The 24374-nt window shown below is 44.3% G+C and overlaps 3 protein-coding genes across 8 annotated transcripts in view; 1 reads left to right on the top strand and 2 right to left on the bottom strand.

The window, feature by feature from the left end:
* Window position 1: 1 nt before the first annotated feature.
* Window positions 2–9015, bottom strand: LOC142659153 (tubulin alpha chain, testis-specific). Its single transcript, XM_075834969.1, has 5 exons — window positions 8848–9015; window positions 7702–7924; window positions 1571–1719; window positions 546–1226; window positions 2–449 (listed from the first exon to the last, which is right to left on the bottom strand). Exons 1-5 carry the CDS (start codon window positions 8848–8850, stop codon window positions 153–155), a joined length of 1353 nt encoding a protein of 450 aa, XP_075691084.1. The 5' UTR covers window positions 8851–9015; the 3' UTR covers window positions 2–152.
* The window catches only part of LOC142659149 (vacuolar fusion protein MON1 homolog B-like), a 61858-nt gene continuing 46092 nt past the window's right edge, over window positions 8609–24374 (top strand). For 4 of the 6 annotated variants that reach the window (XM_075834963.1, XM_075834967.1, XM_075834961.1 and 1 more), the window contains exon 1: window positions 8609–9125. The gene's annotated coding sequence lies outside the window, so the exon portion shown is untranslated. The remainder of the gene's footprint in view (window positions 9126–24374) is intronic. The other 2 variants (XM_075834964.1, XM_075834962.1) reach the window with 1 other exon arrangement.
* Window positions 16691–24374, bottom strand: part of PTPN18 (protein tyrosine phosphatase non-receptor type 18) — a 35881-nt gene continuing 28197 nt past the window's right edge. The window contains exons 12-15 of the mRNA XM_075834968.1: window positions 24048–24136; window positions 21798–22135; window positions 18400–18477; window positions 16691–17963 (exon numbers count right to left, since the gene is read on the bottom strand). Of these exons, the coding sequence (XP_075691083.1) occupies window positions 17899–17963; window positions 18400–18477; window positions 21798–22135; window positions 24048–24136 (570 nt within the window). The 3' untranslated portion in view covers window positions 16691–17898. The remainder of the gene's footprint in view (window positions 17964–18399; window positions 18478–21797; window positions 22136–24047; window positions 24137–24374) is intronic.

The following is a 24374-nucleotide window of genomic DNA, read 5'->3' as shown; positions in this document are numbered from 1 at the left end:
ATTCAGGCAACACAACGAACACTTTAATAGTTATAAACTGTCACCTAATGAGAACACGTAACTGAACGGGAAACTGCATTTTTACATAAAGTGAATTCCACATAACGAAACACTAATAAGTTATATAACATCTGCACGGGACTTGTATCCGCTCAGTATTCCTCTCCCTCCTCAGCCTCGCCCTCTACTGAATCTATTCCTACTTCTTCATAATCCTTCTCCAGTGCTGCCAGATCTTCCCGGGCCTCTGAGAACTCTCCCTCCTCCATTCCCTCTCCAACATACCAGTGCACAAAGGCCCGCTTGGCATACATCAGATCAAACTTGTGGTCTAGTCGGGCCCAGGCCTCTGCAATGGCTGTGGTGTTGCTCAGCATGCATACAGCGCGCTGCACTTTGGCCAGATCTCCTCCGGGCACCGCTGTTGGAGGCTGGTAATTGATTCCGACCTGTAAAGACACAAAGAAATGTTTTTAAGAATATGAAAAATGACATGTGCCCCTACTTGACTGCATGAGCATGAAACCAGGATTTTCAGTACTAACCTTGAATCCAGTTGGGCACCAGTCTACAAACTGAATGGTGCGTTTTGTCTTAATGGTAGCAATGGCAGCATTGACGTCCTTGGGTACAACATCACCTCTGTATAACATACAGCATGCCATGTATTTGCCATGTCGAGGGTCACACTTCACCATCTGATTTGCGGGCTCAAAGCAGGAATTGGTTATTTCAGCGACAGACAGTTGCTCATGGTAAGCCTTCTCTGCAGAGATTACAGGAGCGTATGTGACCAGTGGGAAATGAATGCGTGGATATGGAACGAGGTTTGTCTGAAATTCTGTGAGATCAACATTTAAAGCCCCATCGAACCTCAGAGAAGCCGTGATGGAGGACACAATCTGCCCAATGAGACGGTTTAAATTTGTATATGTTGGACGTTCAATGTCCAAGTTTCGGCGACATATATCATATATGGCCTCATTGTCCACCATAAAAGCACAATCTGAATGCTCCAGGGTTGTGTGAGTGGTTAATATGGAGTTATATGGCTCCACCACCGCTGTTGAGACTTGCGGTGCTGGATAGATTGCAAACTCGAGTTTGGATTTTTTTCCATAATCTACAGAAAGTCTCTCCATCAGAAGAGATGCAAATCCTGAGCCTGTGCCTCCTCCAAAACTGTGGAAAATGAGGAAACCTTGCAGACCGGTGCACTGATCAGCCTGGAAGAAAAAATAAATAGTTCACATGACTGCGCATCAACAATACAAAGTGTTAATATGACAACAATTTTTCTTATAGGGCTGCCATATTACATATAACTGTCATAACTAAATCCTCCGATTTTCACATTATGTATGGACAAAGAGCGTCTCTATCACTAGCATCACGGAACGGCATTCAATTGTGTGATTCAGTAACCCTATATAAGACATGAATGTAGACTTACCAGTACTCTGTCTACAATGCTGCTCATTGGCATGGTTTAATATAAATAAAGTATATGTGTCGCCAATCAATACCACATAAGTACAGAGAAGTATGGTCGGTATTTATTGTCACTTACCAACTTGCGTATACGGTCTAGGACCAAATCCACTATCTCCTTCCCAATAGTGTAGTGTCCACGAGCGTAATTGTTGGCAGCGTCTTCCTTTCCTGTAATGAGCTGTTCTGGGTGGAATAGCTGCCGGTATGTGCCAGTCCGCACTTCATCTAAACCGGAATAGACACGTAATTCTTATAACTGTAATAAGTAACAACCCCCATAGACACCTAATCCTCAGGGTGAAACGATCTTGAGTGAGTAAGCAGCTCGTAGCTAATCATAAAAACCTTTTAAAAAACCTATGACGCGTCAGATGCTTCAATAGGTGTCCGAGACCCACATTGAACCCTAAAATAAGAGCGTCCGAAGCAATTGGGTGAGTGTTGCGCTGTTTAGTTTCTGATCGGCTTTCTTTCTGTAGAAAGCCGTGCGATCATTGTACAAACTCCTATTGAGCTCGTACACCGCTCAGAGGCCAGCCGATCCGAAACGGCACTGTGCTCGTCTGAGCGATTCTACTGTTTCTTTTTAGCGGTTCTGCATTATTTTACAAATTAATCTAATCAATCAGGCAAAATAAGCTACCTATCGTTCCAAAGGCAACACACAATGGGTTAATGACCTGCTTCTTCCCAGCTAGTACAGAAGAAAAAAGACACAATTAGTCTTCATTACAACCTCATTAACCCTTAGGCCAATGGTATAAAGCACACCTTGAAGAGACACCCAATTTTAATTTTTTTTTCTTCTGTCCCAGCTGGACAGGTTAGTTTTCTTCTCAACAGGGGTTTTTATTTTGTGCAATGATGGCCGTGTGTGGATTAATAGGGAGGTCTCTAGTGCGTCCTCTTAGCCCTCCGAAGTTGTTTTCCCACTGTGTGGTGTTTACTGGAGTGGCATTAACCCGTTAGTGACCGCCAATACGCCTTTTCACGGCGGCCACTAATAGGCTTTATTCTGATGCATAAGCCTTTTTACGGCGCTCCATCAGGATAAAGTAAACAGAGCAGGGAGCGTCAAATCTCCCCGCTGCCAGAGGCAGCCAAAGGCTGGGGGAGTCCCTTCTCTGCCGTGTGAGATCGATAGAAGTATTGATCTCACCCGATTAACCCCTCAGATGCGGTGCGCAATAGCAAGCACCGCATCTGAGTGGTTTTGGAGAGAGGGAGGGAGCTCCCTCTCTCTCACCGACACCCGGCGATACGATCGCCGTGTGTCTGTGTCTCCAATGGCAGCCGGGGGCCTAATAAAGGCCCCCAGGTCTGCCTGGAGTGAATGCCTGCTAGATCATGCCGGAGGTATGTCCTAGCAGATGCCTGTCTGTTTTAAACGGACAGGCAGTAATGCACTGCAATACAGAAGTATTGCCGTGTATTATAATAGCGACCGGAGAATCGCATATTAAAGTCCCCTAGTGGGACTAGTAAAAAAGTAAAAAAAAAGTTTAATAAAGTTAATTTAAAAAAAAAAAATGAAAAACCCACTTTTTCCCCTTACAAAATGCTTTACTATTAAAAAAACAAAATAAAGTAAAAAAGTTACACATATTTGGTATCGCCACGTCCGTAACGACCCGACTATAAATCTATTACATTATTTAACCCGCACGGTGAACGCCGTAAAAATGTTATTAAAAAAACTATGGAAAAATTGCTGTTTTCTGTGAATCCTGACTTTAAAAAAATGTGATCAAAAGTGATCAAAAAGTCGCATCTACTCCAAAATGGTACCAATAAATACTACAAGTCGTCCCACAAAAAAAAAGCCCTCGTACAACCGCATCAGCGAAAAAATAAAAACGTTACGGCTCTTCAAATATGGAGACACAAAAACATAATTTTGAAAAAAAAGCGTTTTTACTGTGTAAAAGTAATAAAACATACAAAAACTATACAAATTTGGTATCGTTGCAATCAGAACAACCCGCTGAATAAAGTTAGTGTTATTTATATCACACGGTAAACGGCGTAGATTTAAGACGCGATAAAGAGTGGCGAAATTTCAGGTTTTTTTCTATTCTCCCCCCCCCCCCAAAAAAAAAAGTTGTTAAAAGTTAATCAATAAATATGTCCCCCAAAATGGTGTTATTAAAAAATACAACTTGTCCCGCAAAAAACAAGACCTTATACAGCTATGTCGACGCAAAAATAAAAAAGGTTATAGCTCTTGGAATGAGACGATGGAAAAACGTAAAAAATGGCTTGGTCATTAAGGGGTTAAATAACATCTCCCTGGTCGGAGGATTACATGTCTCGTGCGGTGTGTCAGCAGTGATTTCTGCTGGGCTTCTCTGGAGTAGAGCTGAACGGAAGTCCTCGGCAAGGGAAATTGCCCACTGCGCAACTCCGGAAGTCAACGCTGGGATGCCCTAATCTGGACGTAAGCGGAGTATGCGCAATTCCGGAACTCAGCACGGACGCACAGTGTGCATGATTTACCGGCCATTGTGAGACGCTATCTTCAATATAATGGCACGCTTTTCAGCGATGGTGGCCGGTACCATTGCCAGGCTCGCACCTCCAGTCATAAAGGTAGGACGCTGTTATTCTTTTGCGCTTAAAAGGTTTCTAGAGTAAAGAAAAGGTCTTTTATTACTGGTCAAGCCTGCTGTTTTCTCACACTGTTCCTATGTTTGTCCCTGGATGCCTAACTCTCAAAGGGGAAAACGCTCAAAGAAAGCGAAAGATAGGCTGTGTTCTCAGTGTGAACAGCCTCTATATGACGATTATGAAGCGGACATATGCAATACTTGTTTACAGCAGGAGGATGATGATGAGGATCAGGATGTTTTTCCTGTACAGCATCAGGCTAAAAAGTTTTTGGACTGGTTTAAAGACCATCTTGTTGAGGCCTTTAAAGAGGCTAAAGGGGAATGCAGTATTCCTACTACGTATCCCCAATAGATCAGTCCCCCCCCCCCCCCCAATCTTGCTCTGAAGGCGAGATAGCTTCTGATTCAGAGTCTGATATAGGCATTCCGGATGATTATTATCTATTCAGAAAGGATAATATTTAATCGCTGTTAAATGCTGTCAAAGATTCTGTAGAATCTGAGGTTTTGAAGGGAGAACGTTCAAAGAAACAGAAGTTATTTCATTTTCCGGAAAGAACACGGCAGATTTTTTCCGGAGCATGATTTACTGAAGAGTTTTTCAGACTGGCAGAGACCAGAGAAGACGATAGATATCGGCCACAGAGTTAGGTGTCTGAATTGATCTTTATTCGGATCACTGGATGACCCCACCTAAAGTGGATCTGGCCGCTGCCCGACTTTCTAAAAAAGCCTTTTTTCCTTCGGATGAGTCATCTTTGCTGAAAGATCCTATGGATAGGCAGATTCTCTTCTTAAAAGAGCTTACTCATCAGCAGATGTATGTAAAGCATCCTTTGCATCAGTCCTGTGGCTAGGGCTCTGAGGATTTGGTTAAAGAGGCTCTGTCACCAGATTCTGGAATCCATATCTCCTATTGCATGTGATCGGCGCTGCAATGTAGATAACAGTAAAGTTGTTTTTTTTTAAACGTTCATTTTTGGCCAAGTTATGAGCTATTTTATATATATGCAAATGAGGTTTGAAATGGACAACTGGGTGTTTTTTTTTCGTTATGTCCAACTGGGCGTGTATTGTTTTTAACTGGGCGTGTTTACGTGTATGACGCTGACCAATCAGTGACCAGTCAGCATCATGCACTCATCTCGATTGATTTACACAGCAGCGATGTGCAGCCACATACACAGAGATTATATATCAGCGGTAGATATTGGAAAATCCCGATATCGAAAGATCTCCTGCAGCAGAACGGGCTGTCACACCCAGAGCCAGAGAAACTGCATTTGACGGCATGGAAATTGACAGGAGGAACCTAGCTGATAAAGGTCTCTCAGATAAAGTTGTTGATTTACTGGTCTGTGCGAGAAGACCTTCCACATCCAAAGCATATTCTAGAATATCGAAAACATTTGCTAGTTGGTGCTCGTCTAATAATAAACCTCCCTCAATGTTGAGGTTGGTGCTCCACTTCCTCCAGGAAGGATATGATAAGGGGTTAAAATGCAACACGTTAAAAGTCCATTTTTCCCGCATTTAACTCTTTTTCGGAAGGCATTTTTTCGATAAATCAGTTGGTTCACCGATTTTTATAGGGCGATTAAACTCCTTAGACCTCCTGTAAATCCCCGGTCACGTCCTGGGACCTAGGTATTGTTCTTCGATGTTTATCGGTTTAGCCTTTCTAACCTATCCAGAATATAAGTCTTCAATATCTCACCTTGAAAACGTTATTCTTAGTGGCCATTTCTTCAGCAAAAAAGGTAGGGGAACTGCAAGCTCTCTCTTCCGGGGATCCTTACCTTAAGATTAGGCCTGATTGCCTTATTTTAAGAACTGTGCCAGGGTTCCTTCCAAAAGTGCCATCATCAAATAATATCAATAAAGATATCTCCCTACCATGCCCTCAAAATTTCCAGACTATCTGGCCCATCCTCTAGCCGTGAAAAGGTCAGTCCTTGCCTACATAGATAAATATGATTCCTTTAGAAATTCAGAAATGCTCTTTCTTCAGTTTTAAGGTCCTCGTAAAGGGGAGAAGGCTTCTAAGTCGTTCCTCAGTCACTGGATTAGAAATGTTATTACCTTTACTTACACTCAAGCTAACTTAAAAGTTCCTTCTGATCTAAGGGCTCATTCTACTAGGGCCCTATCAACATCCTGGGCTAAAAGACTCTACGAAGGTCTAGATCAAATTTGCCAAGTAGCAACCTGGTCTTCAGCAGATACTTTCGTGAAGCATTACAGACTGAATACCTTGGCAGGCGCAGAGGTGTCTTTCGGCAGAAGGGTACTCGAGGTTGCAGATATGTAAACCCACCCATTTATTTTGATATTGCTTTGAATGTCCCAATGTGTGCTGCCTTTGGAACGATAGGGAAAGCTTAAATTTACTTACCAAAATTTTTCCTTTACCTCACAGCTTCCCACCCCTATTGTTTTTAAGTCTATTGCTAAATTACTACACATTGGGCGTCTCTTCAAGGTGTGCTTTATACCATTGGCCTAAGGGTTAATGAGGTTGTGATTAAGACTTAGGCCTCATTCACATGACCGGGTTTCCCGGCCGTTCATAAATCGGCCGGCACCCGGCTGCATTAGGAATAATAGACCCCTAATGGGGCTATTCACACGACTGATTTTTTGACGGCCGGGAAAACCGGCCGTCAAAAAATAGGACATGCTCTATTTTCGGCCAGGTACCCGGCTCCCATAGAAGTCTATGGGGCCGGGTAATACACGGCCATCACCGGAATGTGTCCCGAGTGATGGCCGGGTTTTCCGGCGCTTGCGCTCTATCTCCTCCTCCTCCTCACAGCGCAGAGTGCATGTGAGGAGGAGTTGATGCCATTCGGACTAATGGCTGTACACTGTGTGGCAGGGCCAGGGTGTACAGCAGGTGGAGGGAGCGCTGCGCTGGCTCCCTTCCCCTGCTTGTTTTAAAAGCGCCCTGGCCCGGCGACACCTTCCATGGCGCTGCTGCTGCTGCTACTACTGCAGCGACGCCACTATAGCAGAGCAGGGAGGTATCTCCCCGCTCTGCTATGTGCTAGCCGCACTTTAGCTCCTTGAAGGAGCGGAATCCCCATGTTTTCGGGGATTCCGCTCCTGGACAGAGCACTTGATGTCTCTGTCCATATCTGGGCAGTGACATCAGGGGAAACTGCTGAAGCGGAATCCCCGAACACATGGGGATTCCCCTTCAGGAGTTGCCGCTGATGTCACTGTCCAGATCTGCCCGGCCCGGAACGGATGCAAAACTTTATGCAAACCGGCCGGGCAAAATGGCCGATTTTACTGGCCGATACTCGGGCGGGACCCGGTCGTGTGAATCCCGCCTTATTGTGTCTTTTTTTTTTTTCTTCTGTACTAGCTGGGAAGAAGCAGGTCATTAACCCATTGTGTGCCGCCTTTAAACTCAGGGAAAGGGAACATATTGGTAAGTAAATTCAAGCTTTACTGCCCACCCCCCCACCCCCACCCCCACCAGCAACCAACACACTCATAGTCTAGGATATAAACTGGTACAAGTGAATGTGGACTATGTTACAATGTGGTTATACAATCTCAAATGTCATCACATCCTAAACGTATGACTTACCAACCACCGTGGGCTCCAAATCCACAAACACAGCCCTGGGCACATGTTTTCCAGCTCCTGTCTCGCTGAAGAACGTGCTGAACGAATCGTCCCCTCCACCAATGGTTTTATCACTAGGCATCTGTCCATCAGGTTGAATGCCATGTTCCAGGCAGTATAGCTCCCAGCATGCATTACCAATCTGAACCCCGGCCTGGCCAACGTGGACTGAGATGCACTCACGCTGCAAGAATAACAACGTGTCAGTAAATTTCAATGTTTTACAATAAAACTCAAATCACAAAAGGTAAATAATTATATTACTAGAAATCTGTACCATCAAAACAACCCCTGTCCACATGCTGGGTACTGAGCAATACTGCAATTGTCCTACAGGAGAAAACTCCTGTGCCTCGTTTATCAAAACGGTAAATAAAAAAACTGACATTGTTGCGCATAGCAACCAATCACCTTGCAGCTTTCTTTTTTTTTTTTTTTTTTTAAACAGCTATGGAAAAATGACAGCTGCACAGTGATTGGTTGCTATGGGTAACAACTAGTTTTAAGGGGTAATATATGCAAACCTGGCTAGCACCCACCAGGCTTGGGGGCCAAGTAAATGTGTAAACATGCCCTAGGTTTGTCAAGCTGGGGGTCCACTGAAACTGATGCCCATGGGCACACAGACACCAGAAGCCTGCCCAGGCATCGCATAGTACCAAGTAGCCATGTCCATAGACCTTTATGCTGAGCTGAACACAATTTCCCTATCGTTATTGGTTATGCAATAAATCACAGCCCCGTTCAATTCCCTAGTGCCCACCGCAGGTCTGAGTAGCATAGATATGGCAGTCAGCCAATCACACATCAGCATCATGACGTGACATTACTTCCCCCTCTACCTCCAGCAGCTCAACCTCACATACTAGCAGACGCGCCCCATCCAATCACAGTCTGGCTCTTTACGCTGTTCTCAACCAATCATTCACATTCAATTACGAAGCACTGTCTATCTCCTTTTACCAAAAATAAGCCTTTTCTCCGCTATGAAACCTGGCTACCCCGATTTTATTCCGTTTCCCGTATCTCCAATAATCTCTCCCCATGCTGAGCACATTATGATGCGGAACCTCTAACATGATTCCGTCGAAGGGTAGCTTGACCTACCATGGTTATTTCCGCAGAGGTACGTCTACTGTAGGATTCTTGCACCGGTCACAGGAATAGTCGCTTGGCTTCCAGTCTCTCTTAACCTCGTCTCACGCTGCGCAGCTTCTCACCAACTGTCGCTTCTGCCGCTGCTTATAAAACACCTGCAATGCGCTCGAGCTTGTCTTCGACTGTTGATTGGATGAAAATGCAAAGGGGGCGGGGAAACATCTTCCGTCAATAACTCCATGGTGCTGAAATAGCGGATCATCATCATCTCTACAGGTACCGCTAAGGTAAAACCGGCTTTGATTGGTTGCTAGGATGCTTGCGACAGCTGTGATAGGATGGCTAGTCATGGGCCACTGCGCGGGAAGTTGGCTTCTAACGGTCGTTTAGGTTAACGGTTCAGTAACGTGGGAATGGAGACCAGTGTTTTTATCAAGCTCCTATGTTACCTCATATTTTAACCAAATACACTTCTGAGGACACGTCCCTGCTAAATACAGATCAGTCTGTTATCAGAAAATCATATATATTCAATACAATCTTTTATAGACCATAGTGTGAACCAGTCCAGACATTTCCTATGACTTTGTGGTTTTTAATTAAAAAAAAAAAGAACATTTCCACACAAATATATTATTACAGTAGTAACGGGGCAATACCTAAAGTTATTTGGGAGAAAGACGGGTATTTTTATATTCCTATGTGGCGGCCATTTTAGCAAAAGTACCAACTGAATCCACCGCCATCTTGTTTGTTACTTCTGCATTAGCAACTCACAGCAACCTGTCACTTTCTCAATATGGAGAGGAGACGCTCTATTCTCACCGAAGGCTTTTTGTTAACATGTGTTTTCCATTACTATCCGTCGATTATTGACTCCAATGGTAAAAAAAAAACCTGAATGTCGGGTTTCCATACAATATGGTGGACACAAATGTCACTTTTGCAAAAATAGCAGCTGTAGTGGAATAGAACAATGCTATTAACTCTGTGGATTAAGGCTCGGATGAAACACTTAGTTTCCGCCGCAGATTTTGCTGCTAATGGGAGGCACAATTCGCATGTAATCCACGGATTTAGCAAGCCCTGAAATCTGTGCAGAATTTTTTCCACTTCATGTTTTTTTTTTTAAAACCCCATTCACATATATTGTAAATTGTGGCTGATTTGTGATGCAGAATCCGCAGTGAAAATCTGAGAGAAATCGCCACATCTGAACACTACTAAAGGGCATCGCTCGTCGGCAGAGCTCTTCATGCGATGATATAAGATGCCCGAACAAGCGCAAGTCTGTGGATGCATCTACGCCCACCAATTGGGCCATTTAAAATGCCGCAAAGTATGCTAACTAAAAGGGGTAATCCCAAGATCGATAATAACCAACCTTTAAACCCCACCGATCACTAGATTTGGGGTACCATGACCCTTCTTCCGTCTCGCTGCATCCCCCGCAGTAAGGAGGAGCTTGAATGGAGCGGAAGATGAGCAATGCGCCTTGTTGCTCCGTTTAATGTCTATGGGACTGAACGGAAATAGCCGATCGCTGTACTTGACAGTCTCCGTCAGTTCCATAGACTTTGAATGGAGCTGCACCACACATTCTTGACTGCCGCTCTATTCAAAGTTGTCACTGCGGTCCTGCAGTGAGCAGGATCGGTAGGCTCGTTACCCCTGTTCTAGTGATCGGTGGGTCTCCCAGCGATCTGACATTTTTTATCCTGTGCATAGGTGACAAAGGTTGATCTTGGGATAACCCCATTAAACTAAGCAGATGCATTGGGAGGGCCCTGTTGACTGATCTTAAAGGGGTTTTCCAGCTTCTGACAACTGATGACCTATCCACCGGATAGGTCATCAGTACATGATCTGTGGGGGTCCGACACCCGGGCCCCGCACAGACCAGCTGGTCCGGTGACTCCGTGCACCGGACGTACAAGCCAGAAGCCGTACGCTCCTGCCACGGAATAGCGGCCGAGCTGCAGTACTGTGAATAAGTGCCGACCTGCAGCACGACCGCTATGCTATGTACAGAGCAATTCGCACGAGCGTGTTAAACGTCCCACGGACCTATGTAATTCAATGTGGCCAATCACACAGCCGTTGTTTCAACGGACCGTGTGAAGGGTCCGTGGGAATATAGGACATGTCCGATCTTTTCACGCATCCCTCCATAGACTCTCATCTATGGGGGATGCGAGATATCGCGTCCCGCAGCGCCGAGCACAGATGCACCTCGGACGTGAAAAACTGTTGTTTTTCACAGCCGAGGTGCGCAACGCTTGTGTAAATAAGACCTTAAAGGTCTTTTTACACAGGCCAATGATTGGACAAAAAAGCCCATTCATCGGCTGATCTGCTTGTTTACTTGGCCAATAAAGTGGTCGCTAGTCGGCAGCACATCTCCCTGTCATGATAGAAATGTTTGGGGACAAACAGTCGTAGAAACTATTGCTCGTTCCCATAAAGGAACAATCGTTGCTCCTTGTGAAAAAGGAACTTAACCCTTACGTCCGGGTGCAGGGGGTGATGTTTGCAGGGCGCTCACGCGCTGAGCGCGCTCCATATGCTGCGGGTGTCGGCTGTATTTTACAGCGGACACCCGGGACTAACAGTTGGGAGCAGCGATAGTGCTGTCCCTGGCTCTTTAACCCCTCAAATGCTGCAGTCAATCCCGACCACTGCATCTGAGGCGTTGAAAAGATGAGATGGCCCCCTCCTACAGCTCATCCCCCCCCCCCCAGAGTGAGATCAGGGGGTGACGACGGTTGTTATGGCAGCCCAGGGGCCTAATGAAGGCCCCCAGGCTGTCTTCGCTCTGCGTCATTTACCAGATGCCTGTAAAAATGACGATATACTGCAATACATTAGTATTGCAGTATATTGTACCAGCGATCTAACGATAATAATAAAAACTAATAAAGTATGTAAAAAAAGTGACAACGTTTTTTTAGTCGTGGAAAAAAAATAAAAATATTAAACGTTCAAAAAACCCCCCTTTTGCCATTCTCCCCCTAAAGTAATGTCAAAAATAAAAAAGTTAACAAAATTGGTATCACTGCATCCGTAAAAGTCTGAACTATTACAATATAACGTTATTTAATGTGCACGGTGAACGCCATAAAAAATATAATCGCTGTTTTTTGCTCACTTTAGCTCTCAAAAAAAAATTAATAAAAAGTGATCAAAAAGTTCTATGTACCAAAAAATGGTACCGATAAAAACGACAGCTCATCCCACAAAAAATAAGCCCTCAGACGGCTCAATCGGTGAAAAAAAAAAAGTTATGGCTCTCAGAATGTGGCGACACAAAACATTTTTGTTTTTTTAACAAAAAGTTTATCAATAAAAGTAGTAAAATATAAAAAAAAACCTATATCAATTTTGCATCACCATAATCGTATTAAGCCACAGAATAAAGAGAAGTTGTCATTTTTACCGCAATGTGAAAACCGTAAAAATGAAACCCAAAAATCAATTAAGGAATCACAATTTTTTCCAACTTCAGCCCTCAAATAATTTTTTTTCAGTTTCCCAGTACATTATATGGAACTATAGATGGAACCAAAAGAAACTACAACTCCTCCTGCAAAAAACAAGCCCTCACACCGCCGTATTGACGGAAAAATAGAAAAGTTATGGCTCTTGGAAAGCGGCGAGTGAAAAACGAAAATTAAATGTCAAAAAAATGGCTTTGTCCTGAAGGGGTTAAAGGGGTTTTCCACGATCTGACAACTAATGACCTATTCACAGGATACCATAGATCATCAGTATATGATCGGTGCGGGTCCGACACCTGGACACCGCACCGATCAGCTGCTCCGGCTCCAGCTACTACATACCGTTCAAAACATCCAGAGGCAGCCGGAGCAACTGATTGGTGCAGGGTCCGGGTGTTGGACCCGCACCGATCATATACTGATGACCGATACGGTGGATAGGTCATCAGTTGTCCGATTGTGGAAAACCCCTTTAACTGAATTTTCCTCCACATGAGCCCTCTCAACACATTTGATTGGTCGAGAAGATCCGGCCTGCCTAGTTAGCATGCGTGGCAATTTAAACAAATAACAAATTTGCTGATTGAAGGGGCTGCGTCAACAAACACCCCGGCCTTTTCAATGTTTACCAGGCACAGCACCGTACACGTCTGCAGCGGCTGTGCCTGGGATTGCAGCTCAGTCTCGTTCCCTTGAATGGGAGCAGAACTGCAATCCCAGGCACAGCCACCACGAAGGTGTACGGCGCTGTGCCTGGTAAACATTGAAGAGGCCGTGGCAAATACAGTCAGCTGATAGGCAGGGGTGCTGGGAGTCGGACCCCCACCGATCTCATATTGTTGACCTATCCTAAGGATGGGCTGGCAATATAAAATGCCCGGAGAACCCCTTTAAAGTGACGCTCCAGGCTTCCAGGGCTCAGTATATGTGGGACAATTACCTGATGTTCATCTTTTTCTCACTTGCGGTTTAGTAATAAGTACTTTAAAATCATCCTGCTCTTGCTGTAATAGAAACCAGATCTCCACGCGCTGACTTCCCGCTGATCATGTGATAGTGTTGTGTTTATATGCAGCAGCCAATCATGCTGCAGTGAGGGGGGAGCAGCAGCCTGAACCAATGATGAGACAGGGGGTGGGTTTCAGACTACCTCAAGCTCCCTGTATATAAGCTGTAGTCACACATCACAGTTCTGTCCTAATGGATTTGAGATAAGAAGCAGCCAAGCAATAATAAGGATAATAAATAGCAGGTAAGCCTCACTTCTAGTCAATGACTTACATATCATGTTTATGCTCACTACCTCGTTTAGCCATTTAAGTTCGTTTTCTCTTTTAAATATCCAACGGCATGAAGACGTAACTTTCTCTATAAGAGATAAAAACCTCTTCAGTAGTTTCTATGTTCTTGTCGGCTTGGTCGTAGTTTGTCAGAAACCCGCTGTCCCATGACCTGATGGAAGACGTCTTGTTTGATAGCGGTTTCCAGGCAGAGACTCTTCTACCATAGAAGAGAAGGGGATTCGGCAGGACGGAGCTTGTTCATCAGTTAACTCAACCAGTAAACTAGACGCTTCATTAAAGGTAGTAAACCAGAGACCATTGCAGGATACACAGACATTAAACACGATCAGCTCTGCTGCACACGTCGTTGTCAATGACTCCTATAGTCAGGTCGAGGCTGCAAGAAGAACCTGTAGTTTGTCATGGCGCCATTTATTGTACCGCGTAATGTACTGGGAAGCTGGGAAAAAATTATTTGTGGGGTGAAATGGGAAAAAAACAGCGTCCATCAGGCGGTAAAAAGTACATGTGCACCTCATTCTACAGGTTGATACGATTATGGCAATACCGAATTTTATGTTTTGTTTTATATTTTACCACTTTTAAAAAAAAACAAAAAACTAGTTGCTAAAAAAAATAATATGTTTTGTGTCGCCATGTTCTGAGAGCCATACCTTTTTTATTTGTCCGTCAATTTAGCGATGTGAGGGCTTAATTTTTGCGATGCGAGCTGTAGTTTTCACCGATACCATTTTGGGGTATATGCGACTTTTTGATCACTTTTTATTTCATTTTAATTTATTTTATTTCAGATCTAAGGTGACCAAAAACCAGCAATTTGTGTGTTTTATCATTTTTTATTTTTACGCCGATCACCGAGCGGGTTATACAACGCTATATTGTGATAGTTCGGACTTTTACAGACGCAGCGATACCAGTTATGTTAACTTTTATTTTTTTTAAGTTTACTTTAGGGGAAAAGGTTTTTTTTTTTTAAACTTTTAATACTTTTTTTTTTAAACATAAAAAAACCCTTTATTTAACTGTTTGTCACTTTTTGTATTAGTCCCTCTAGGAGACTTGAACCAGCGATCGTTGGATCACAAGCATGATATACTAGGGCTGCCATAACAACCATTGTAAATGGGCGATCGCGCCGCTGGGGGGCATGATGGCGTGTTTGAGGGGGCGCCCCCTTGAGTCTAACAATTTAAATCCCGCGGTCATGATTGATTTAATTCCGCCCCGCTGGAGTGAGGTGTCGGCTGTATAACACAGCCGCCACCCGCCGAGTATGGAGCGTCTTCAGCCCATGACATCTCAGTAATAGTACACGGGTGTCGGTCGGGCGTTCAGCTGACAACTATCAAAAGTGTTTGGCCACCATAAGACTTGTGCTCGCCTTATTCTTCAAAGGTCATTGAGTAATTAAAGTACATTTCCATCCAGCTCACAAGATGTTCCCACAAGGGGCATCTTGTCTCCATGCCAGAGATCTTCTGTTACGTGGACTTCCAGCTCCCCTCACCCCTTATTTGAGGCTCATCCCCCCCAGTCTATGGCGTCATATTCTTCTTTTTCTCACCGGTGGTTTAGTTACTTGTAGTTTATAATAATTTTGTCCTCGCTGTATCTGAAATCACCTCTCTGATTTACCACTGAACTTGTTCTAAAGCTGGCCATACATTTTAAATAGCTGTCGCCCGTCCGGCCAACCGCTAATCATCCCGACTCCCCCACACACATGCACGCTCGGCAGTGCTTTTACGTGTTCTCAGGGAGAAAGCCGCTGCTAGACTTGACTGGCAGCGGCTTATCTGATAAACAAATTAATTGGGCATGTTGAAATTCACCATGCCCGACCCTTCCACCCCCCACACGACAGCTGCTTTCAGGGGAGAGTCGGGATGCTGCCATATATATTAGATAGCCAAAAAGAGAGAGAAAGTCACGACCATGTATTTGAGAAAATACAAAAAAAATACTTTATTAATGTTACATAAACATACACATGAATAAGATTAAAAACACAGAATAAAACAACCCTCGCAGGAAAAATGGTAACAGAACGCTGAAGCAGCGGAAAAGTCCAATGGTAAAACAGTCCCCAAGTACAACAGTGTGTGCAGAGTAATCATTAGACAGGTGACATGTATAGTGTATAGCACGGATTAGTACTAGATATTCATTAATATACACACAAGTAAGCAAGTCAAAATATAGCAAAAGTATATACATACACCTGCAGGAGACAACAATAGCTGGGAGACCAAGACCGGGGACACCGCTGCTAACCCGACGCGCGTTTCGCAAAGGCTTAGTCAGGGGGTGATGTCCTACCCGCAAACCTATCCTTAAATATCCTCTCATCCCAATCGGTTACATACGCGGCATAATGAGTAATTAGGTAAATGCCGCTTCCTATAGGAGGACACGGTGATCAGCAGCGGTCAGCGTACTAAAGCTGTCGACACACCTTGTCCGACCACGGTGCTGACCCAACCAAAACAGCAATTTTACATGCATTCCGCCAACGATCAGATTACTCATTATGCCACGTGTGTAACCGATTGGGATGAGAGGATATTTAAGGATAGGTTTGCGGGTAGGACATCACCCCCTGACTAAGCCTCTGCGAATCGCGCGTCGGGTTAGCAGCGGTGTCCCCGGTCTTGGTCTCCCAGCTATTGTTGTCTCCTGCAGGTGTATGTATATACTTTTGCTATATTTTGACTTGCTTACTTGTGTGTATATTAATGAATATCTAGTACTAATCCGTGCTATACACTATACATGTCACCTGTCTAATGATTACTCTGCACACACTGTTGTACTTGGGGGACTGTGTTACCATTGGACCATAGGGTTGTTTTATTCTGTGTTTTTAATCTCATTCATGTGTATGTTTATGTAAAGAATGAAGGGGATCCTCCAGCTCACCTGAATATTGCAGTCCCACTGTCAGTAGCGCTCGGGTCCTCGTGTCGGCACACGCAGCAAATGGACGAGAGGGAGAGAAGAATGGATCCAGCACTGAGACCAAGTAGGTTTAAAACGGAAAATTTCTTCCAAGATTTATTGATGCAAGTAACAAAAAGGGAGTGAGTTAAAAAGTAGACAAGCGGTGTTCCTTCTGGATACGGTGGCTACTTGTAGGGAATAGGCGGGTGCCTACGCGTTTCAGACGCGATCTGCGTCCTTAGTCATGGATTCCTATGATAGAAATAGATAGACATTTTCTGTTTTAAACCTACTTGGTCTCAGCGCTGGATCCATTCTTCTCTCACTCTCGTCCCTATATTTATGTAACATTAATAAAGTATTTTTTGTATTTTCACAAATACATGGTCGTGACTTTCTTTCTCTTTTTGGCTGGATACATTTGTCTCTAGGACCCCAGTAATATCTGGGGCTATTGCTCGGCTTGTTTACATATACATTAGATAGTCCGAAGATCCTGCTGAAATCGGCAGATTCATCCAACATACATCTAATGTGTATGGCCGGCCTTCTACAAAGCAACCAATCTAAACCAGAAAAGTTGTAGGGTAAAGGAGGAGCGTCAAAGCAGCAGAATCTGAGAAGACAGGAGGTGGATTTCAGACTACCTCCGACTCCCATTACTCATCTCTTCTGTAGTTACTGATCATAGCTGTTCTCTAATGGAGCAGATCTAGGTAGTCATCTAAACATCATCTTTGCCTCCTATATTCCCCCGATATGCTCTGCCTCTCGAGTACCGCTATCAATTACATGTAGGACATTACATAAGTTGTTATATATAACAACTCGTCTCCTTTTAGGACTATGGGGTATGCTGAGCTTTCTGCTTTACGCTTACCAATGTAAGACCGTCACTGCGATAGCCACGGCTCAGCGTCGGGATGATTGTGGTCATAATATCCTGCAGATTGTCAGTGGAGATAATCCCTCTTATGTAGATCACAAGCCCACGCCTGACCGTATACACAGCACTAGAGATGTCCAGTACATTCTCTACATGTATTTCATGCTCTCTACATGACATGTCAGCGCACAATTATCATACATGTATGTAATACTTCTAATAGAGAGCAAACAATACAGACATAATCCATCACTTGTAGGCGGATTCCAGCTTGTCAGTTCTATGTAGTCAGATCTTGAAATTAACGGGGGAAACTTCTGACGTCACATGAGATCGGTCCATAAAGGTCAGTCATTTTGCAAAAGGCTGCGTCCTGATGACCTGGCAACAGTCCCTAAAACACATTTTATGTTATAATCATCATTCAGTCCTCTTATCGACTCCATTCAGCAGGGGGTTCACGGGGTCCTTTAGGTTTGCCGATACGACAGTTAAACCCTGTAAATAAAGAAATAGAGATTTAGTGAGCAAACAGATCATACATACCCAATATCATGTCCAGCAAATGTTAAAACCCAACGCCAGGCAAACCTAGACATTTAGGCTTGACTGGTGTAGCCTAGTTAAATGTATCAAGTCATGTCTGGCTTTCTGGTTGCTATGGACTCACTGCCTAACAACTACAGCCTGTTATATGAGGTTGTCAAGAAGCACATTCCTAGAAACCAGTCAATCTCAAACAAATTGGTACTTGGCAAAGGGTAGAGAATGACAAATAGGCTTGGCAGTATTCAAATGTTCCTTCGCCCATATTTTTGTAAAAATAAATTGGGGCAGAGTACCCCTTTAATCCTAATCTCATTATGGGGGAGCTACTTTAGATGCCAGCTTGTTGACCTAAATAGTTTGTAGGTCGTCTGTATCCAGAACTTACCTATCCCTCCTGAAATAGTTGCTGGCATACGTCCTTTGGAAGGATCAGTCACGATTTCATAGCCATCAAGGGATTTCGCTGCAAGGGAGAGATCAATTTAATACGTGTAACACCCAGATCTAGTGTAACTTTCTGTGCTGGATTTTGCTCTTAAAGGGGTTGTCCACTTCAATCTCTATTTAGTAGAAGAGGCCCTTGACAATAAGCAGATCACAAAGTGTCCACCTGCTGGGACCCCCAGTGATCTGCTGTGATCTGTGGAGAAACCTTGGCAGTAAATGTTCAATTTCCCTGCAGCGCCACCACAGGAGAAACAAAGCATTACACACTGCCCATTCATATCAATGTGTTGTCTCTGTAATACAGGACAGGTCCTCGAGAGAGAGAGAGAGAGACACTCTTTGTAACCGCTCTCTACTCTGGCCAAGAGATGAAGATCCTGAACAGAGGACCCCCCCCCCCCTCTATTAACTCAGAATTTCCTAATAGGGTGTATGACAATGGGTTTTCTAAACTGGACGACCCCTTTTAAATAGGGCTGCCTGTGAAATCTCCACTTATTGTCTCCCAGAGGTTATTGCGAGAGTATCCTGTATGATAATATATAAGAATATTAACCCTTAACAATAATGTTTTAGACTAAATAAGGTCGGCTGATTCCATATAAGACTCGGGTTGCTCCAGCCATACAATCAGATTGCAGACTACCTTAGGTCAGCAGCCATGTTGTATATTTGCTCTCCAGGGGATTGGTCAGTGTATAGGCCAGGGCTACCAGTCTCTCGTTCTCAAGAGAATCTTGAAATCGAAATGCCCTTTTACACGGGCCAATGATCTTGCGAACGAACGCTCGTTCCTGATCATTGCCCTGTGTAAACAGGACAGCGATCAACCGATGAATGAGCAAACACTCATTCATTGGCTGATTAGATCTTTTTATACGGCCAAAAAAATAGTCGTCAGTCCATCTTCCTATGTAAACGGGATATGCTGCCGACATGATACAAATGCATGGGGACCAACGATCATGCCTACATACGTCAACAATCGTTGCTCCTTGTAAATGGAGCTGACGAGCGCCAATCGACTTCCCGCATCGTTGATCGGCGCTCGTTTTTCCGGCCAGTATTTGGCCGTGTAAAAGCTTTTGTCGCGCTGTAAGTCCATACCCCGACTACGCAGGACGTTACAGATCCACAACAGATAGTGGGCAGAGAACGGCTTCTACATCTTCTAAATATTGTTGTATGTGAACAAAAGACAAAAGTTGTCGTCCAGTCTTGGTTTGTCTATTGTTACATTTCTAATATCATATCTGTACCCCTCCCACCCTGTCCTGACCTCAGACCTGATAGTCACACAGAGACATACAGAGAAAACATGGTTTTATTAACAAATAAATACAAAAATACAGAACAAAACACATGTAAAACAAGACATGACCCCGGTGCATTGTTATTCCCCAGTGGGCCGAACACCATCACTGGACATAGGACACGTAGACATGAACTAGAAATGGTCTGAGGTCCCTGTCACAATACAGGGGGCGGCTGACAGACCTAGTGGCTCAAGGAACCTGCTATAAAATGTTTGGTGTGGGTAACCCAGTTTATGAGTGTGCCACTCGTTCCCACACTAAACATAGAGATATGTAGCAGCGCAGAGATCATGAGGACAGAACATCCAACAGCCACCAAATACATTCACAACCATTCAAGCAACAAGAGCGTTTCACCAGTGTGCAAAGCAGCAGTCATACAGTAAGTGGAATATAACACAGCACCGACATACCCTACAGCACACATGTACCAGTATGCTATGCTGCGCCAATTTAGCCACTAAACAATAGTGCGTATTTAGCATGCAGTGCATGCAGCGCCCATTTAGCCAATATGCTTTGCAGCGCCCGATTAGCCAATGTTTTGCAGCGCCCGTTTAGCCAATATGCAGTAAAGTGCTCATTAAGACAGAATGCCATGCGACACCCATATTTACCCAGTGTGCAGTAAAGTGCCTATTTACCCAGTATGCTATGCAGCCATTGCTATTAGCCAATGAGCACTAAAGTGCCCATTTATTCAGTATACAGTACAATAAAGTGCCCATTTATCTAGTGTGCCATACATTGCTTAGCTGTGGTAGTGAATGGGCCGGCATCTACCTAGGTAAGGAATGCGCTTCTTCACCTGGCGCTTGTAGACAAGATGGAATTGCAGCGTGAGGTGTCAGGAAATCATTAACCCTGAGCGGTGAAAGCAGCGCCGCTAATAACCAGGACCACACATTACACCTGACAAGTGCAGCCCCCCAATTCTTAATGAGGGAGGCCATCTTGGTGGGCACTCCTAGGGATCATGAACACATCAGTTATTTTCTTCAGTGTGTTCTACGTTTTTTTAGCGGATAGCGCACTGACCCATTCAATTCTATGGGGCCATGCACACATCCGTTTTGTTTTTTTTGCGGATCCGACTGGCCGATCTGGAAAACTCAGAGCAGATCCTATTCCTGTCCGTTTTTGCGGATCAGTCTCGCACATTCTATTCAATGGTCCGTTAAAAAAAAAAACGGACTGCACACGGAAGCTATCCGTGTGCAGTCTGTGTTTTGCGGCCGTATAAAAGGTCACGGATGTGTGCATGAGGCCTTATACTAATGAAGGCCATTTAATAGCAAATGGACATCCCCCTTCCCCGGTCGTACATCCTGATAGATTAGACGAGGGCCCTAATTGGTTTCTGGACGTCTAAAATATCACGTATTTGTATGGAGAGGTAACACCTTAATACAGCGGGTTAATGATCAAATGGGACGTGGAGGATACACTCCAAGTGTAAGTCCGTCAGAGGTGTAAACCAGGGACGGGGATCCTGTACTCCTATTTCACCATTTACACCTGCCTGCTCACTGTAGGTTCCTAAACACACCTGTGTATATGTGTGTGTGTGTGTGTGTGTGTGTGTATGTATGTATGTGTGTGTGTATATATGTGTGTGTGTGTATATGTATGTGTGTATATATATGTGTGTGTGTGTGTATATATGTATATATATACATATACATACACACATACATACATATATGTATACACACACATACATATATATATATATATATGTACACACACACACACACACACACACACACACACACACACATATATATATACACACACACACACACACACATATACATACATACATACACACACACACACACATATATATATATATATATACATACACACACACATATATATATATATATGTAAGCACGCGCGCGCGCCCGCCCGCCCGCCCAGTGGTCTTACTCTAATTCCCCAGGAACAAAGCAGCACAAGGAGCGGATCCCCGGTATAAGCCCTAACATTGGAAATCCGCCCCTGCCTGCACGTTTACCTGTACTTGGGACGTTGACCTGACTGTATTCAATGGAAGCAACATCAGGAGGAGTTGAGTTTCCAGCCAAGGAATAGGAAGAAGAAATAGATTTGGTATTGGAAGGCGTTACACAGGTGGACGTCCTGTTGGATTTAGGAACCACAGCGCTGTACAGCGAATCCACAGGCATAGAAAGCGTCGAGCACGGTCTGACATTGTCATATTGGACATGAGAAGAAATCGGGCTTCTTGTATCCAGTGTCTTACTTCCAGGAGGGGCCCGCTGAGCGGCGGGTTTTTTATTCACGACTGCGTATGTATTGTTCATGTCTGACTGTGTCGGGGGCAGGGATACACTGTACGGAGAAGGGAGAACAGGTGAGTTTTCTAATGGTAAAGTATATCTATAACGTGTACAAAATAGAGGCAGCCGTGTTGCAGGCTGATCCACTGTTCATGGCGTATGCTGCGAGAAGATTAAAAGCAAAGCATCATGGGCATTTAGGGGGGGTTGTTTTATGTGCACATGTAATGAAAAATTATGCAACTTTCAGTATTAAATTGCTATTCCCAGTATCAACATTTATCACCTATCCATAAGTGTCTGATTGGTGGGGGCCCAACCAATCTCTAGAACAGGGGTCCCGAGTCTGTCAGCCTCCATTTAAGGGGTTTGTCCAGGTTTGGGGCTGTTTTTTCACACTGATAACCTATCCACAGGATAGGTCATTAGAATATGATCGGTGGGGGTCCGACACCCAGTCCCGCACTGATCAGTTGTTCCGGCTGCCTCCGGAAGCTATGCAGGATCGGTGCTGGAAACAGATGGCTCCGTACACAGTATAGCGGGTGTAATAGGTTACAGCAACGCTGCTCCTATTTACTTGAATAGGAGCAGTACTGCAGCACGGCCACTATACAGTGTACGAAGCCATCTGCACCGATCCAGCATAGCGCCCGGAGGCAGCCTGATTGGTGCGGGGTCCGGGTATCGGACCCCCATGGATCATAAACTGATAATCTATCCTGTGGATAGGTCATCAGTATGGAAAACGGCCCCCAACCTGGACAAACCCTTAAGTGTCTGTAACTGACAGACACATTTGAGCGGTGTTCTTGGTTCTCCCCTAGACTTAGAATGAAGTTCCACTGCTGCTCCATCCAAGCTGCGGGAGGGTGCAGGGAGGAGGAATAGGGGGCTTGGGACCCCTGTTCTAGTAATCCGTCGGGCCCCCACCAGTCAGACACTGTCATCTCTCCTGTAGAAAGGTGATAATGATGTGTGGTTCGTTACAGTGTATCAGAACTCTGTTGTAACTTTTTATTTTACAATGGTAATTTATGTAAAACCAGGAAAACTTCTCAAGAATAAAATATATATTATTTTTATTAGAAAGTATCTCGGCTAATCATCCTTTAAAGCCAAACTGCAGTCACTTCCACTACACTGCAAATCCAGTCACGAGTCCGCCTGCCCCTCTCTACAGGTCCCCCGCTCTATTATTAGGGTTGGCAGGAGTTTAGGGCGGCACTGGATGGAAACAGTGGTCTATAGCAAGTAAATCCGCAGCACTTTACAATATAATACATCAGGTTTTAAAAACCCGTCCACATGTAGCAGGAAAACTCGCTGTGGAATTGAAGGAATGCTGTTGATTTTCTAATACGCAGCAAGTCAGATCTGTCGCAGATTTTAACCGCGTATTAATGCGCAGGGTGAAATCTGCATCAAAATCTGCGCAGATTTCGGTGCATGGATTTGTCACGGATATGCTGTCAAATCCGTGACGGAAAACCATGGTAACAAATTTAATTACATGATCAGTCGTCTAATTTTATTCGAACTTCTTCCCTATGCCAGGTCGCAAATTACTATATGCTTTTTTCATTCCTGAATAATAGAGATATACGCATTGTCTGCTCCTTGTTACTGTTACCACCCTGTTAAATCTGCAGCTTTTCTTATGACTTTTTGTATTGTTCTCTGTTATCAGTCATTTCAGACTGACTGTCGTGAGAGACAGAAGCATCTAGAAAGCCCTCCATACCTTATATCACATCTGTCCAGTGCTATGAACATTGACATCCCTGTATGTGACACATCAGCCTCCCCTCTGCTGTGCTATGAACATTGACATCCCTGTATGTGACACATCAGCCTCCCCTCTGCTGTGCTATGAACATTGACATCCCTGTATGTGACACATCAGCCTCCCCTCTGCTGCACTTTGAATCCGTTTCAGCTCAGGCAGCGCTCAGTGGTCTCACCATAAATTGGGGTCCTTCCTCCTGTTGTGGGTCTGGGTCCTTTTCGGCACTCTCAGGGATGCCACATCGTCGTAGAATGGCACTTTGTTCTGTACGGACAGCAGGACAAACTCAGAATAGTGACGCAAGTCAGCAGATGATCGTGTGGTAAGTCTCTTGTCAAAATCAGGAAGTTCTCCTTCCTGTTTCCTCACAATATATCAAATTCAGATTAACTCTGTTTTTTCTGTCGGGCTCTTACATGACGCTCCGTAGCTCAATAACGCGGATTTCCCACCCCCTCACCCTATTAGATTGAGTAGAGAAAGCCTTGGCAGGGGCAGCTTC

The sequence above is a fragment of the Rhinoderma darwinii genome, chromosome 8, assembly GCF_050947455.1.
Source record: "Rhinoderma darwinii isolate aRhiDar2 chromosome 8, aRhiDar2.hap1, whole genome shotgun sequence".
NCBI classification, from domain to species: Eukaryota; Metazoa; Chordata; class Amphibia; order Anura; family Rhinodermatidae; genus Rhinoderma; species Rhinoderma darwinii.
This window is presented reverse-complemented; position numbering and strand designations above follow the sequence as displayed.

Excerpts from the sequence above, each read along its gene's own strand:
- LOC142659153 (XM_075834969.1), bottom strand. Across the intron at positions 1,227-1,570 it reads TAGACCGTATACGCAAGTTG|GCTGATCAGTGCACCGGTCT; the intron begins GTAAGTGACAAT and ends TTTTTCTTCCAG. Across the intron at positions 450-545 it reads GGTGCCCAACTGGATTCAAG|GTCGGAATCAATTACCAGCC; the intron begins GTTAGTACTGAA and ends GTGTCTTTACAG.